The sequence below is a fragment of the Bison bison genome, unplaced genomic scaffold (genome assembly GCF_000754665.1).
Source record: "Bison bison bison isolate TAMUID 2011002044 unplaced genomic scaffold, Bison_UMD1.0 scf7180017864080, whole genome shotgun sequence".
NCBI classification, from domain to species: Eukaryota; Metazoa; Chordata; class Mammalia; order Artiodactyla; family Bovidae; genus Bison; species Bison bison.
This window is the reverse complement of record NW_011494652.1, coordinates 5,616,645-5,630,967: the sequence shown is the minus strand read 5'-3', so window position 1 is coordinate 5,630,967 and position 14,323 is coordinate 5,616,645. Positions and strand designations below refer to the sequence as shown.

General features: G+C 52.0%; 1 protein-coding gene across 1 annotated transcript; it reads right to left on the bottom strand.

Annotated features, from left to right (window-relative positions):
• Nucleotides 1-12,364: 12,364 nt before the first annotated feature.
• On the bottom strand, nucleotides 12,365-14,285 carry LOC104987016 (chromosome unknown open reading frame, human C11orf68). Its single transcript, XM_010837775.1, has one exon. It carries the CDS (start codon nucleotides 13,891-13,893, stop codon nucleotides 13,015-13,017), a length of 879 nt encoding a protein of 292 aa, XP_010836077.1. The 5' UTR covers nucleotides 13,894-14,285; the 3' UTR covers nucleotides 12,365-13,014.
• Between the last annotated feature and the right edge of the window lie 38 nt (nucleotides 14,286-14,323).

Sequence of the window (14,323 nt, the reverse complement as noted above, 5' to 3'; positions counted from 1 at the left end):
CCTGGGTTGGCGGCTCTGTGGGGTCCGCGTCGGCGGCTTCGGTTCTGACTCACTCGCTCCTCGCGGAGTCTTTTCTTTTTATGAATGAAAAGTCCTCGGGCTGAACCACTTCTACTCGGGGGGTGGGCGGGGGAGGGCGGGCGTTTCGCCGCGGCTCTGGTCACCTCCAGGCTCCACCTCTCCAGACGCGCCGCCTTTTATCAATCCTCCCTGAACTTTTCTGTCGCCTCCCACAGTCCAGTAGCCGACTGACTCTCGGTGGGGAAAAGGGGCGGATCTGGCGGCTCCTAGGGACCGCCGCGGGCCCGCCCCCTCTGACGTAGCTGCCCAAACATGGTGCGATTTCCTCGCCGCGCCCAGGTGGAGCTAAGGATTCCCCCGCGGTCCTACGCACCTGCGAGCTGCCGGGCTCCCCGCCCCGCCCCGCCCCGCCCCGTCCGCCTAGCCCCGCCCAGCCCCCAAGAGCCGACTTAGCCTTCGCCACCCTCGCCACCGCGGTCCCCCCGCAGCCCACTGTTTGGTCTAGCCTAGTGTTTGCATGCGTAAAATGGGACAAAATATTCACAGAGCGACCTTGCCACGCGTGGGAAGTTGGAATGAAGAATATGAAAGAAGTCTGGAAACTGTACGTCGGATTATAAACGTGATTGATGTTACTAGTATTACCATCATCTGGCTGCTTATTCATGCCCCGAACCATGCTACTGCCATCCAAGTCGTGACATGAGTCCCCTTCACTGGCGCTGTTTTAAGGTTCAGGTATACGAAAAAGTGAACAAATGACAAACCAGAGTTACAAAAATGGTGTGTATTTTAAATAATTACAAGGATATATTAATAGTTTGAACTACCCACAAATACAATGCAATACAATTGCCTTACTCGCAGGATAATTTCAGGAGCTGTAGCAAGTTTTAATTCAGAGCCCCTACCAGTAGTGAGAGCCTGTCAGCTGAGCCTATTGGACACAGTTCTGTGTTCTGATAAACCCCATCTTCCTTAAATACTGTAACTGCTCTCCCAGGACTGTGTTGTCATCAGCCTTGTTTGGAGATTATGTCAAAGGTCTGTGTGAATGTGAGGCCAGGACCAAGCGTCAACAACCGAAAACCAACAACTCTGGGAGGCAGATGCCTTTATCAGCCTCATTTTGCAGATGGGGAAACTGAGGCCTGAACAGAGTAAGGAGCTGCCGGAGTCACACAACTACAGACAGAGAGAGAGCTGGGCAGTCCTGCTTTCCACTGGTACCTCCTTTTGATTGGCTCCAATTTTGTCCTCACATAAGGGAGATTTCAGGAAGATGGGGTCCTGGACTGCCTTCCTCAGGGACAGAGGCCGCGGTTGGTGGATGTATTCAGGACTTAGAACCAAGAGGCCAGCTTGGCCCTGGGCTTCCAGTCCCAGAGCTACCATTTTCTGTCTGTTACCCTGGGCAAGTCACCTTCCTTCTGAGTCCCGCTCCCAGTGGGAATAATTGAGCCTCCTGCTGACCTCATGGGGCGGCTGTGGGATTAAATGAGATCACAAATGTGAAAGTGCTTTGTAAGCTATAAAGTGAGGCGCACTCAGAAGGTGGTTACCAGTCTGCTGCCTCTCCCTTTTCCTTATTCTACTCAGTGCTTCTCATTGTCTAAAAAGAAAAGAAACCACCAGCAGTTTACCAGAATGAGAAATACATGGGTGTGTATGTGTATGTGTGTGAGTGTGCATGCACGTGTATGTGCACACATGTGTACGTAAGAAGGAGAGGCAGTATGAATCATGGAAAAGAACATACGTGCTGGAATCATACGCCTGGGTTCTGAGTTCAAATTCTGCTTAGGCTGCTCGCCAGCTGTATGACCTTGGTGAGGCACACAATCTCTCAGAGCCTCATCTGTGAACTGAGGACATCTGATAACTACAAAATGATAAACATCTCAGGGTTGTTGGAGAATAGATATCAAATCATGTCCCATGCTGAGTACAGCATATAGTAAGAACTTGACAAATAGCAACAAAAAATGCATGTTAAGAAAAAGCCCCATGGGTGGACGCTTTGGGGGTTCTGATCACATGCTAACGTACTTGTGCGCACACACACACACTGATATCTGAAATCTTTGGCTGAGCCCGAGCAGGACAGGTCAGAGTGACAGAAGCAGACAGGTGGTGGCACAGGTCAGCCTTGACTGCATTTGTCTGCCGGCTCCAGAAACACAGCCTGGGGCCGTGACTGAGCAGGAGCTCAGGCTCAAGTGTGTGTGTGTGTGTGTGTGTGTGTGTGTGTGTGTGTGTATGATTACATGGCTCTGAAAGTCCCTTCCTGCTCTAACCGTCGGTGGAGCCACAAGGAGCTCTTTTCAGAGGCTGCACATTCCAAGCTTCTCAGTCACTAACTCCTGCCTCGTGGCTGCAGTAACGTTCCTGGCCCTTGACCTCACTAGCTCCCACCCAGTGAGGCCTGATGAGAATCCCAGGGGGCCACAGCGGTTTCAGGAGTCTGGGGGCTGGGAGGTCTGAGAGGCTGGAGCCTTGTCCTTTGGCAGCTGTGTGAGCCTGGCTCGATCAATGTCCCTCTCTGGGCTCCAGACAGTCTCCACCTCCTGGGGCTGCAGTGAGGCAAAAGGAGGTAGTGGATGAGGCTGTTCCGCACCCAGTAGGTTCTGTCAGTGTCCCCAGGGCACTGAGGTGATGTTTATGTTTTCCAGTTTCCATTCACTTCTTACATTGAAGTTTACTTTTTTAAATTGAGGTGAAATTCACATAACATACAATTATCCATTTTAAAGCATACACTTGAGTGGGATTTTGTGCCTGCACAAGATTGTGTAACCACCACTTCAATTTAGTTTCAAAACTTTTTAAATCGTTCCAGATTTAAAACACTCCACGTCCATTAAGTGCTAGTGCTCAGTCGTGTCTGACTCTTTGCGACCCCATGAACTGTAGTCCATCAGCCTCCTCTGTCCATGGGATTTCCCAGGCAAGAATATTGGAGTGGGTTGCCACTTCCTCCTCCAGGGGATCTTCCTGACCCAGGGATCAAGCCCACATCTCCTGCGTCTACCTGCATGTCTACCTGTGTTGGGAGGTGGATTCTTCCCTGCTAAACCACCTAGGAAGCTCATTGAGTAATGGCTCCCAGTTCCCTGGTAACCATGCTCTCATCCCCTGGTAACCACTAATCTGCTGTCTATCGCTACAGATTTGCCTGATCTGGACACTTCATATAAATGAAATTCTACAGTTTGTGACCTTTTGTGTCTGGTTTCTTTTACTTAGCATAATGTTTTCCAGGCTTGTCAATATTATAGGCTATATCAGCACTCCATTCCTTTTTATGGCTGAGTAATAGTCTATTGCATGGCTATACCACCATTTATTTATTCATCAGTTGGTGGAATTGGGTTGTTTCTACTTTCTGGTTATTATGAATAATGCTTCTATGGACATTTGTGCACAAACTTTCGTGTGGACATATATTTCCATTTATCTCAGGAATATACCTAACAGTGGAATTTCTGGGTCACATGGTAACTGTATGGATCACAACAAACTGTGGAAAATTCTTAAAGGGATGGAAATACCAGACCACCTTACTTGTCTCCTGAGAAACCTGTATGTGGGTCAAGAAGCTACAGTTAGAAACTTACATGGAACAACTGACTGGTTCAAAATTGGGAAAGGAGTATGACCAGGCTGCATATTGTCACCCTTTTATTTAACTTACATGCAGAGTACATCATGGAAAATGCCGGACCGGATAAAGCACAGGCTGGAATCTAGATTGCCAGGAGAAATATCAATAAACTCAGATATGCAGATGATACCACTCTAACGGCAGAAAGTGAAGAGGAGTTGAAGAGCCTCTTGATGAGGGTGAAAGAGGAGAGTGAAAAAGCTGACTTAAAACTCAACATTCAAAAACTAAGACCATGGCATCCGAGTCCATTACTTCCTGGTGAATAGAAGGGGAAAAAGTAGAAGCTTGACAGATTTTATTTTCTTGGGCTCCAAAATCGCTGCAGATGGTGACTGTAGCCATGAAATTAAAAGATATTTGCTCCTTGGAAGGAAAGCTATGACAAACCTAGACAACGTATTAAAAAGCAGACATCGCTTTGCCGAAAAGGTGCATATGGTCAAAGCTATGGTTTTTCCAGTAGTCATTATGGATATGAGAGTTGGACATAAAGAAGTCCAAGCACTGAAGAACTGGTGCTTTCTAATTGTGGTGTTGGAGAAGACTCTTCAGAGTCCCTTGGAAAGCAAGGGGATCAAACCTGTCAATCCTAAAAGAAATCAACCCTGAATATTCATTGGAAGGACTGATGCTGAAGATGAAGCTCCAGTACTTTGGCCACCTGATGCGAAGAGCTGACTCATTGGAAAAGACCCTGATGCTGGGAAAGATTGAAGGCAGGAGGAGAAGGGGACGACAGAGGATGAGATGGTTAGATAGCATCACCAACTCAATGGATATGAATTTGAGCAAACTCCAGGAGATAGTGAAGGACAGGGAAACCTGGCATGCTGCAGTCCATGGGGTTTCAAAGAGTCAGACACAACTTAGCAGCTAAACGACAATGATGGTAATTTTCTGGGTAATCTTGTGAGGAACTGTCTCACTGTTTGACAAAGTGCTCGTACCGTTTTACATTCTTACCAGCAGTGCCTGAGGGTTCTAATTTTTCTACATTCTTGCCAATATATTATTTTCTGTATGTAAAATACATCCTAGAGGGTGTGAAGTGGTGGTATCTCATCGTGTCTTGATTTTCATTTCCTTAATAGCCACTCGTGTTCCTTAATGACCAGTGAACATCTTTTCATATGCTTCTTGGCCGTTTGTATATATTTTTTGGACAAATGTCTACTTAGATCTTTTGCTATTTTTAATTTCCTTTTTTCTTTTTGTTGTTGAATTATATGAGTCCTATGTTTATTCTGGCTACCAGACACTTATCAGATACATGATTTGCAAATATTTTCACCCATTCTGTAGGTTGTCTTTTCATATTTCTCATGATGTACTTTGATGCAGAAAAGGTTTTATAATTGTTTTGAAGTCCAATTTATCTGTTTTTCCTTTCATTGCTCATGCTTCCAGTGTCTAATCTATGAATCTGAGGGATTCATTTACATTGTTGGGTCAAGCAGTAGCTTGGTCTTTTCCATCACTGTGTAGTATTCTATTGCATAACTATCCCATAATCCTTCTCTCCATTCTCCTTCTGCTGATATTGAGGGCTTTCTGAGTTTGGGCTCTTATGAATAAGACTTCTGTGAGCATTCTTTTTTATTTTGAAGTCATGCCCAAACTCATGCGAGATCTTAGTTCCCTGATCAGGGATCGAACCCACATCCCCTGCAGTGGTACTGTGGAGTCCTAACCACTGGATCACCAGGAAGTCTGTGCATTCTCGATATGTCCTTCCATGGCCAATTGCACTCAATTCTCTTGGCTGTGAGCCCAGGGGTGGAACTGCGGGTCACAGGGTACTCGTTAGTTTGGCCTTGATTCTCTCCAACAGTTCCCATCCCACCAGCAATAGGTTCCAGTCTCCCTACATCTAGAGGTGACATTTCAGTTCACATCCACAAAGATTTCTTCCCCTTGGGCCTGGCCCCATCCTGTCTAACCTGGATACTACCCACAGCTTCCAGCTTGCTCCCATCCCTCCACTTCCCACACAGCAGCCCAAGGGATTTTCTATTTTATTTTTATTTGCTTAATGTTGGGCTCCTGGCTTGTGAGATCTTAGTGTCCCAACCAGGGATCGAACCTGGGTCCCTGGCACTGAAGGTGGCAAGTCCTAAACAGCCTGAGGAAGTCCCCTGAGGAATTTTTAAAACCCTGACGATATTCACAGAGGAATCTTTCATAGTTCTGACCACTTTGCCCTCAGACTTGGACTTTTCCAAGCCAACCTTTCAAATTGCTTCTTGGGAGGGTCTGGGGTCTAGAAAGAGGTAGGGTCCAGAAGCTTGACATATTCTGTGTTGTTTTAGGTTGTGTGTTGATTGAGGGGCTCGAAGGGTCAAAAGAGTCACACACTAGTGTCTCACACCCATGTATCTTGTTGTCGTTGTTTAGTCTGTCAGTTGTATCCGACTCTTTGCGACCCCATGGACTGTAGCCCACCAGGCTCCTCTGTCCATGGGATTTTCCAGGCAAGAGCACTGGAATGGGTTGCCATTTACTTCTCCCAGTATCTCTTATGAACCAGCCACTATTCAAAGTAATTCGTTAATGCTCACAACCATCCTGTAGAGACGGATAATAATGTACACTCATTTTATAGATTAGGGAATGGAGGCATAGAGAAATTAAGCAGATTGCTAAAAACTGCACAGTAAGGAAATGGTGGAGCCAGGCTGTGAATGTAAGCAGTCAGTCTTCAGAGCCTGAGCTCCTCACTGCCCTGTTAGTCTGTCTCTTGAAAGCAGCCAGAATCCTGAACATGGCGACAGGCTGTTCCCTCTGCCCAGGATGCCCGCCCTCACCTCCTTGCCTGGCCAGTTCTCATCCTGCAGGTGTCAGTTTCCCCTCCACTTCCTCAGGAGGCCTTCCTCGAGTCCTTCACCCAGGTTAATCCCTCATGCAACAGAGCCCCACAGCACTATGCCGGCTATTCAGTTCAGTTCAGTCGCTCAGTTGTGTCTGACTCTTTGTGACCCCATGGACTGCAGCACGCCAGGCTTCCCTGTCCGTCACCAACTCCCAGAACTTAATCAAATTCATGTCTGTCCGTAGAGTCAGTGAGGCCATCCAACCATCTCATCCTCTGTCGTCCCCTTCTCCTCCTGCCTTCAATCTTTCCCAGCATCAGAGTCTTTTCCAATGAGTCAGTTCTTTGCATCAGGTGGCCAGAGTATTGGAGTTTCACCTTCAGCATCAGTCCTTCCAACGAATATTCAGGACTGATTTCCTTTAGGATGGACTGGTTGGATCTCCTTGCTGTCCAAGGGACTCTCAAGAGTCTTCTCCAATACCACCACCGTAATGCAGGCTGTTATGTGTTTTTAATCTCAGAATAATTTTTAAGAATTTTATGTTTGGGGGATTCTCCCTATCTCTTGTTCTGTGTGTGTGTGTGTGCGTACATGCGTATGCAAGAGAAAAAATATTTTAAAACTTGATTTTTAATTTTTTACTTTGTCTTATGTTTTTAAAGTTTCATCGTGTTTGTTTTTCAACTAGGAAATACATTTACACGCTTAAAGATCCAGAAGTCACCCAAGCGTTTACAGGGAAAAGCATCCCTCCGTGTTGTAAGCGGTCTCTTGTGTATCTTTTTACCCAGAAGTTAAACTGCTCTACACCCTGTTGGTTGCTGTTTTATGTTTTGTTTATTTGGCTCGAGTAACGTGGGATCTTAGCTCCCCCACCAGGGATAGAACCCGAGCCCCCTGCAGTAGAAGCGTGGAGTCCTTAACTGCTGGGCCACCAGGGAAGTCCCCTGGCTGTTATATTTTGTGTCATGTGGACCATTTCCTCTGAGTGCAGGACATCAGGGGCTCTGCTGTTGGAGCCCACGAGGCTCTGCCCGCTCAGCTTGGCCCCTTAGGTTTCTTAGAGTAGCTCCTGTCCCCTGTAGTCCCAAGCCTGGGGCGGTTAGGGCCTGTCACAGAGTTCCTGGACTCTCCTACCCTTCTAGGCTGAGGCTTCCCTCCACCCCCGGGCTCTGGGTGCCAGGACCGGCTGTGGGCCAGCCCAGGGATGAAACTCTTATCCTGGGATGAAAGGCCGGCAGGCCTGGGCTGGGCCTAGTAAACGCTAAACCCTCCCTGGGAGGACCTCAGGGCACCGGTGTAAACTGAGTCATGGGGGGCGAGGGGGTGAGTCATCTGGCCTGTGAGTGGGTCCAGATGAGGCAGAGGCTGTCTGCATGGAGCCCTCCCTGGGCCACACTTCCCAGAGCCACGTTCTCAGCTCCCCTCCAGCCCCTAGGGGGACCCTGGCCCAGGGTGGAGGGAGCAGGGCCCACTGGGACCAGGGCCTGGAGGCCAGACTCTCTGCGCGCAGAGTCTGCCTGTGTGTACTAGTGTGCCTGTGTGTACGTGCGTGAGTGTGTGTGTGGGGTCAGGGAGGGGGGAGGCAGACAGGAAAGGAGGCTCTGACTCGGGAGGAAAGGATTGGGGTTTGGAATCGAGTCAAAGCCTCCAGAGGCAGATTTTGGCGGGAATGCCTCACTGCTCTCTCCTGACCTCTGCGGGTTCCGAGTTTTCTCTGCAGGAGCCAGCTCTCCCTTTGGCCTGGGAGGAACCAGGGCCCCATGCATGACCTGCCTGTCGTCAAGGGTTTCCACGGGCCTGAGCTGGGACCTGAGGGTAGAAGGTCCCCAGAAATCACTCCAGACTTCACCCCAGGGAGGCCTCTGCTCAGGGACCAGGGGAGAGCGCCCTGCCTCAGGGGTGTGTGTGCAGGGCTCTTGGGAGTTGTGGAGAGCCTCCGGAGCATCTCCAGCCTTGACTGTGGTCAAGTGACTTAACCTCTTTCTGCTCAGTTTACGCGTCAGGAAAACGAGGGTTGTGAGAACTGAAACGAGTGAATGTGTACACATTGCTTAGAGCAGTGCCTAGAGCAGAGCAGAGCTGCATGTGTGTTTGCTCTGGCTCTGGGAGCCTCAGTGTTCTTACCTGAAAAATGGGTGAGGGGGGACCTGAGGAGCCCCTCATCCGCTTTTTGCTTTGGTTGCAATCTCCATTATTATTTCCTAGGAAGCTGCCCCAGGGCCCTGCTGCCCTGCCCAACTCTGTCCCTGGGTGGTTTTCAAGCCCTGCTGGGAAGCCGATAATCAAGGAAAGATGGGTTTGGTGGGTTTCTGGGCTAGGTGCCCTTGGGTTACCCCTCAGCATCTGGGGGAGGCGAGTCAGAGAAAATTGGGAGTTTCCCTCCTCAGATGAATCAGCTGTGTGACCCAAGCCGGGTCCTTGCCAGGGCCCCTCCCAGTGGGCGGGAGTGGGGCACAGTTGCCCTTCTGGGAAAATCCCCAAAACCTCGCCAAAGCTCTGGCTGAAGCTTTCTCCCAACTAGGCTGTTTCCTGTCCCCCCAGGTTCAGCTCCTAGCCCCAGCTGGAATCAGGGGTCGGCAGGGTCCCCTCACTCACAGCCCAGTCCCTCTGGAACCCTCTCTCCAGGGGCTGGGGGTTTGCTGTGGTGGGGCTGGGAGTAGGTGGAGTGGGGATGTCATCCTTTTCCTGGCTCAGTCGTCCTGTGGTTTCATAAAAGGGAGCAGAGCACAGGGCCTGTCCAAGTTTACCCAGCCTAACCTGCCCCAGGTCTGGGCTGCTTCCTGAGTCCTGTACAGGAAGGGGATGGCCAAACAGGGCAGCAGCCCCTGCCAGCCTGAGCGGGGGGTCCCACTCAGGGGAGCTGCTGCCACTGCTCCTGGCAGAGGAGCAGTCCCCACTGTAGGCAGGCAGCTCCTTCCTGCTCAGTAGGTTTGGTCACTATACTCTCTGGGCCTCAGTTTCTCCATCAGTAAAATGGGAATCTTAGTCTTGGCCCAGCCTCTCTCAGGTGGTTCAGAGGACCGAACCTATGTGCTTTATACATCAGATCCTAAGTCCTTGCTGGGCCTTGTTTATCTTTGCAGCGTGCCCCTTCTCCCCAACAGCACTTTCATAAAGTGGGGGCTCAGCAATGCATTGGGCACTCTGGCGTTGGATGTGTGCTCAGTCGTGTCCTACTCTGTGCAGCCCCATGGATTGCAGCCCACCAGGCTCCTCTGCCCATGGAATTTCCCAGGCGAGAATATAGAGTGGGGTGCCATTTCCTACTCCAGGGGATCTTCCTGACCCAGGGATCGAACCTGTGTCTCTTGCGTCTCCTTCATTGGCAGGTGGATTCTTTACCACTAGCACCACCTGGGAAGCCTGGAGTTGGATGACCTGGATTCACATACTGAACTTTCTAACCTTGAACCAATTAGTGAACCTCTCTGGACCTGTTTTACAGAGCTGAGCAAGGCTTAGATGAGAAACACAGGTATGTACTTAGCACAGTGCCCGGCTCTTGTTATGAACAGAATGAGGAAACTGAGGCCCACACACAGAGGGTGACTTTCAGTCAGTCACTCATTTATTCAGTTTTTTTGGGCACTTAGCTAGGCTGGGTCCTACACTGAGGACACCCTGGGGATAAAGTGCAGCCACTGTCCTTGAGGGGCTTCAGATGCCCAGACGAACACCACAGGTGAGTGGGCATTATGGGAAACTGGGGAGCAGGTGGATGAGGGAGGGGAGCCTCTGAGAGGATGACACCTGAGATCTGGGGTCAGCCAGGGAGGCAGGCGAGGGTCAGGCCTACCAGGCAGAGGCAACGGCCTGAGAAAAGGGCACCAAAGTGGGGAAGGCCAGGGTGTGAGCAAGAGAACCACAGGCGCCTGCAACTCCCGATTCTGGAACAAGGAGTCGTCAAGTATGGAGTGGAGGAGGTGAGGCTGGAGGCACTGGCAGGGGATGGATTTGAGTCATTCATTCATTCAATAGCGTATGAAAAGGTTGCTCTGGCCACACACTGTGCAAGGCTCTCTGGGGACAGGGCTCAGATTTAGCCATTGTTCCTGCCTTCACGGAGCACAGAGTCTGCGGGCCTAGCGAGAGACAGACATTAATACAGTGATTACATAAGGAACCACTTGATCCTTGCTGCAAAGCAGGTTGTTCAAGCAGAAGGAAGAGCCTGAGGCCCAGAGCTGTGTGCCAGGGGGTGAAGAGAGAGCCACTTGGCTCCAGCATGGCAAGCATGGGCAGAAAGGGGAGCCTGAGGGAAGCTGGGGGTGGGCAGCTAGGTCATAACGGGCACAAGAGTGGGCTCAAGTCACAGGCTGTGGGGGGTCACAGACGGGCTTTGGGGAGCGGACAGACATTGGACAGAGGCTGCTCTGCAGGACAGCTGGCAGTGGGGGGAGGGGGAGAATGGGGCACGTGGCAATGGTTTGGGAGAGCGAGCAAAGGGCTAATGTGGGGCCGTGAGGAGGGAGCACAGGGACTAAGTGTGGGAAACGCTGAATTGTGGAAGAACCAGGTGGTGTTGATAGCACTTGGGCATCTTTGTGGGACCCACGAAGGCCTGGTCAGGAGCCACCCAGGCCTTGGCTCAGTTTGGGCAAGTGCAAGACACTCATTGTCTGAGGGAGGCAGGGCCCCGGGCTCCAACATGGAGACCACTCAGCTGGGGACTTCCCAGGGTTGGGCCGAGGGGGACTCAGCTCAGGAGGGGGACTCAGCTCAGGAAGGAGGAAGCTGGGAAAGGGGCCGAGCCAGCATGACTCACCTACTTCCACTCAGTCAGCCTGGTGGCATCTCCGCTCCCCTGCTCCAAATTCCAATTCGATGAGGCTGCTGGAGGCTGAGTCAGTTCCAGCACGAGAGCCGAATCCCTAGGGGCTCCCTGCCAGACACCCTGGCCTCCAACCAAGGCCAAGGCCAGGGCCAGGGCTGTGGCCAGGGGTGTGGAGCCAAGCTTCCAGAAGCTGTTGCAGCCTCAGCAGAGGGCATGGCCCAGGAAGATGAATGTGAGTGAACGTGCCAGCTGCATTGTAAAGAGCTCACTCTAGGTGAGGCTGGAGACCCCCATCAGCCTGGTAAGGACTAGGGTGACTTTTTAAAAAATGTTTACTTATTTTTAGTTGTGTTGGCTGGATCTTAGATGTGCCACGTGGGTTCTCTAGTTGAGGTGCCCCATGGCACACTGGATCTTAAGTTTTCCAACCAAGGATTGAACCCATGTCCCCTGTATTGGAGGGTGGAGTCTTAACCACTGGACCACCAGGAAAGTTCCTGGGGCACAAGTCTTTTAACTCTCTCTGCCCATGACTCAGGTAACTCTCTTCCCCTCTTGGTCTCTATTTTCTTGACCATAAATTGAGCCAAAATCTTCTGATAGGTTGTGAGAATTAAATAGTCCATATGGAAGTGCTTTGCAAACAGACTGGTGGCCTCTGATGGTCTGGGTGGTAGGAGGTGAGTATAAATGGGAAGACTTAGAAGGCTTTTTAAGGTTGAGTACTGCACAAGGATACTTCAGCCAAGCAGGTCGAAACCCAGTTCAACCTCTACTCACTGGACCATGTGCCCTGGTGGAGAAGCAGGGCAGAACCAAGGAGGTACCCTTCTCTAACGGGCACGAACACACCCTGTGGGCTAGTAGTAGTCCCTCAGACTTTATTGGGCCAAGTCCTTGAATTTATGGGAAATCACTGAACAACTGATTCTGATTCTTGGATGGAGGTGAGATAGGACTGACTTTGAAGAGGCTCTCAGAGACATTCCCAGCTTGGCCACTGAAAGCAATCAGGACAGAGGGGGCAGTCTCTCCTGGCCCTGCCTCTCTACACCAACCAATGCAGGTAACCACCAACACAGTATTGTAAAAAACACTCAAGACACAGACCCAGGCTGGGTTTATTGAAATGCCAGGAGTACGCATGTGACAAGGGAGCCAAAGAAAGGAAGAAGGTGGTGCGGGCTATGAGGTGGCAGGGACAGGCCCCATGTCCTTGGCCCTGGCATCCCCTCTCTGTGCTGGGGGCGGAGTGGGAACAATCACCCACTCTCCCTCAACAAAACGGCATGCTCAGGCCCGCAGGACCTCTGCCCCTGCACTGTGAAGGCCCCGAGGAGAGGGGCTGGAAGCACTAGTTTTCTCTCTTGTGAAAGAGGAAGAGAAAAGGAGGATGCAGGAGGAGGGGGAGGTGCAGCCAGGGATGAGGGTGGCCAAGGAAGGTTCTCCTGCTGGCGTCTGCACCCTGCCTGTGGCTCTGGATGACAGAGGGGAGGCAGCAGCGAAGAGAGGCTGAGGGTCCGGCCCTCAGGGAGCCATTGCCTCCAGCCAGCAGGGACTGGAGTCAGCCCGAACACAGGACAGAAGTTCAAAGGGATCGAAGATGCAGGCAGTTCCCGAGTGACCCAGTCCTCAGAGCTGGAGGGGCTCGGCCTCCATGGGACAAGGAGGGGGAAGACAGGCGGAGGCTCCAGCCCCAGCAGCAGGGCAACGGCCGTCTGCCTCATGTGGCACTATTAGGTCAGTTCCACATTGTTGGCACGGTCCAGCACACGGGAGCCACGGGCACTGCCCCCCAGCTGGAAACGGCTCTCATAGAGAGTGGGGCAGAGGTGCCAGCGGTTGGCCCGGTAGATGCCCAGGTAGGTGTAGACGTCAGGCTTGTAGGTAAGCAGACACTTCACGCCTGCCGCACGGATGGCTGCATCTGCCTCCAGAACACCCAAGCGGTCCGTGAAGTCGTCTGTATAAACGCAGATGACCTGCCGCCCCCCCTCCTTGGCCCGTGGGCTCACCTTGGCCACCTGCAGCCGGCCCTCGACCACGGCCCGAGCAATGCCAGCCCAGGCGTGGTCCAGCTTGAAGCCAGGTGCCAGGTGTATCAGCCATTTGCCAGAGAGCACTTGGTGGGTGATGGCCAGCTGGCGCAGGGTACCAGGCGTTACGGGCCGCCCGCTGGTCTGCAGAGCTTCCCAGGCAGCCTGCAGGCCCTGCACATCACCCGAGTTGGGGATGTAGCCCTGCCCGTATGCTGCAATCCAGCCCACGGGCTCAGAGTTGGGCGAGCCAGGGTCCCCATAGCGGGTAACTTGGGACGGCGGGTACTTGGCCAACCAGGCATCCAGCTCTGTGGCAGGTGTCATGCGGGCATCAAACACCAGCCAGGGGTCCATGTCAGCTGCCATGGCCTCTGCAGCCAGGTGCTCAGCAGTGAAGCCATCTTCACGACCACCTGGAGAGTCCTCTTCCTCCAGCTCCTCACCTGGTTCCATCCTGCGGGAGGGAACCGAATCAGGGCAGGGCCGGGACAGACTCAACTTGCTGAGTCCTAGGGGGTGCCAGGCACTGAACTGAACTGAACTGAACGGTGTGGCCCTTGGCCTCGGCTGCCGCATCCCCACGATACAAGCAGTTGTGCAGAATTAACCGCCTGAGGTGGAACAAAAGCTAAATAAATGTAGTTAGTGTTATTACTGCTCTCCCTGACCTACAAACGAGGAAACCGAAGCTCAGAGAGAAGGGGCTCACTGCAGGTCACACCTTCAGTGAGTGACAGGACCGAAATGGGAATTCAAATGTGGGAACCGCCAGCCCAGCTACGCCTCCTGGTCCTGCCAAAGCCTGGCCGCTCTCCCGGGCGCTGGGATTTAATGGAGGAAGGCAAAGCACACGTCCTCGCAGCACCGAGGCAGGGCCCATGGGGCCAGGCCTCCCGGCAAGCGTTATCCAGCCTACTTAAAGACGAGGGCACTGAGGCGAGAAAGGGCAGTGTCCGATCCGAGACCAACGGGGCGGTGCCTGGACTCGAACCCAGGCTGGATAGAG

Excerpts from the sequence above, each read along its gene's own strand:
- LOC104987016 (XM_010837775.1), bottom strand. The coding sequence starts at position 13,893 with ATGCGGCAGCCGAGGCCAAGGGCCACACCGTTCAGTTCAGTTCAGTTC.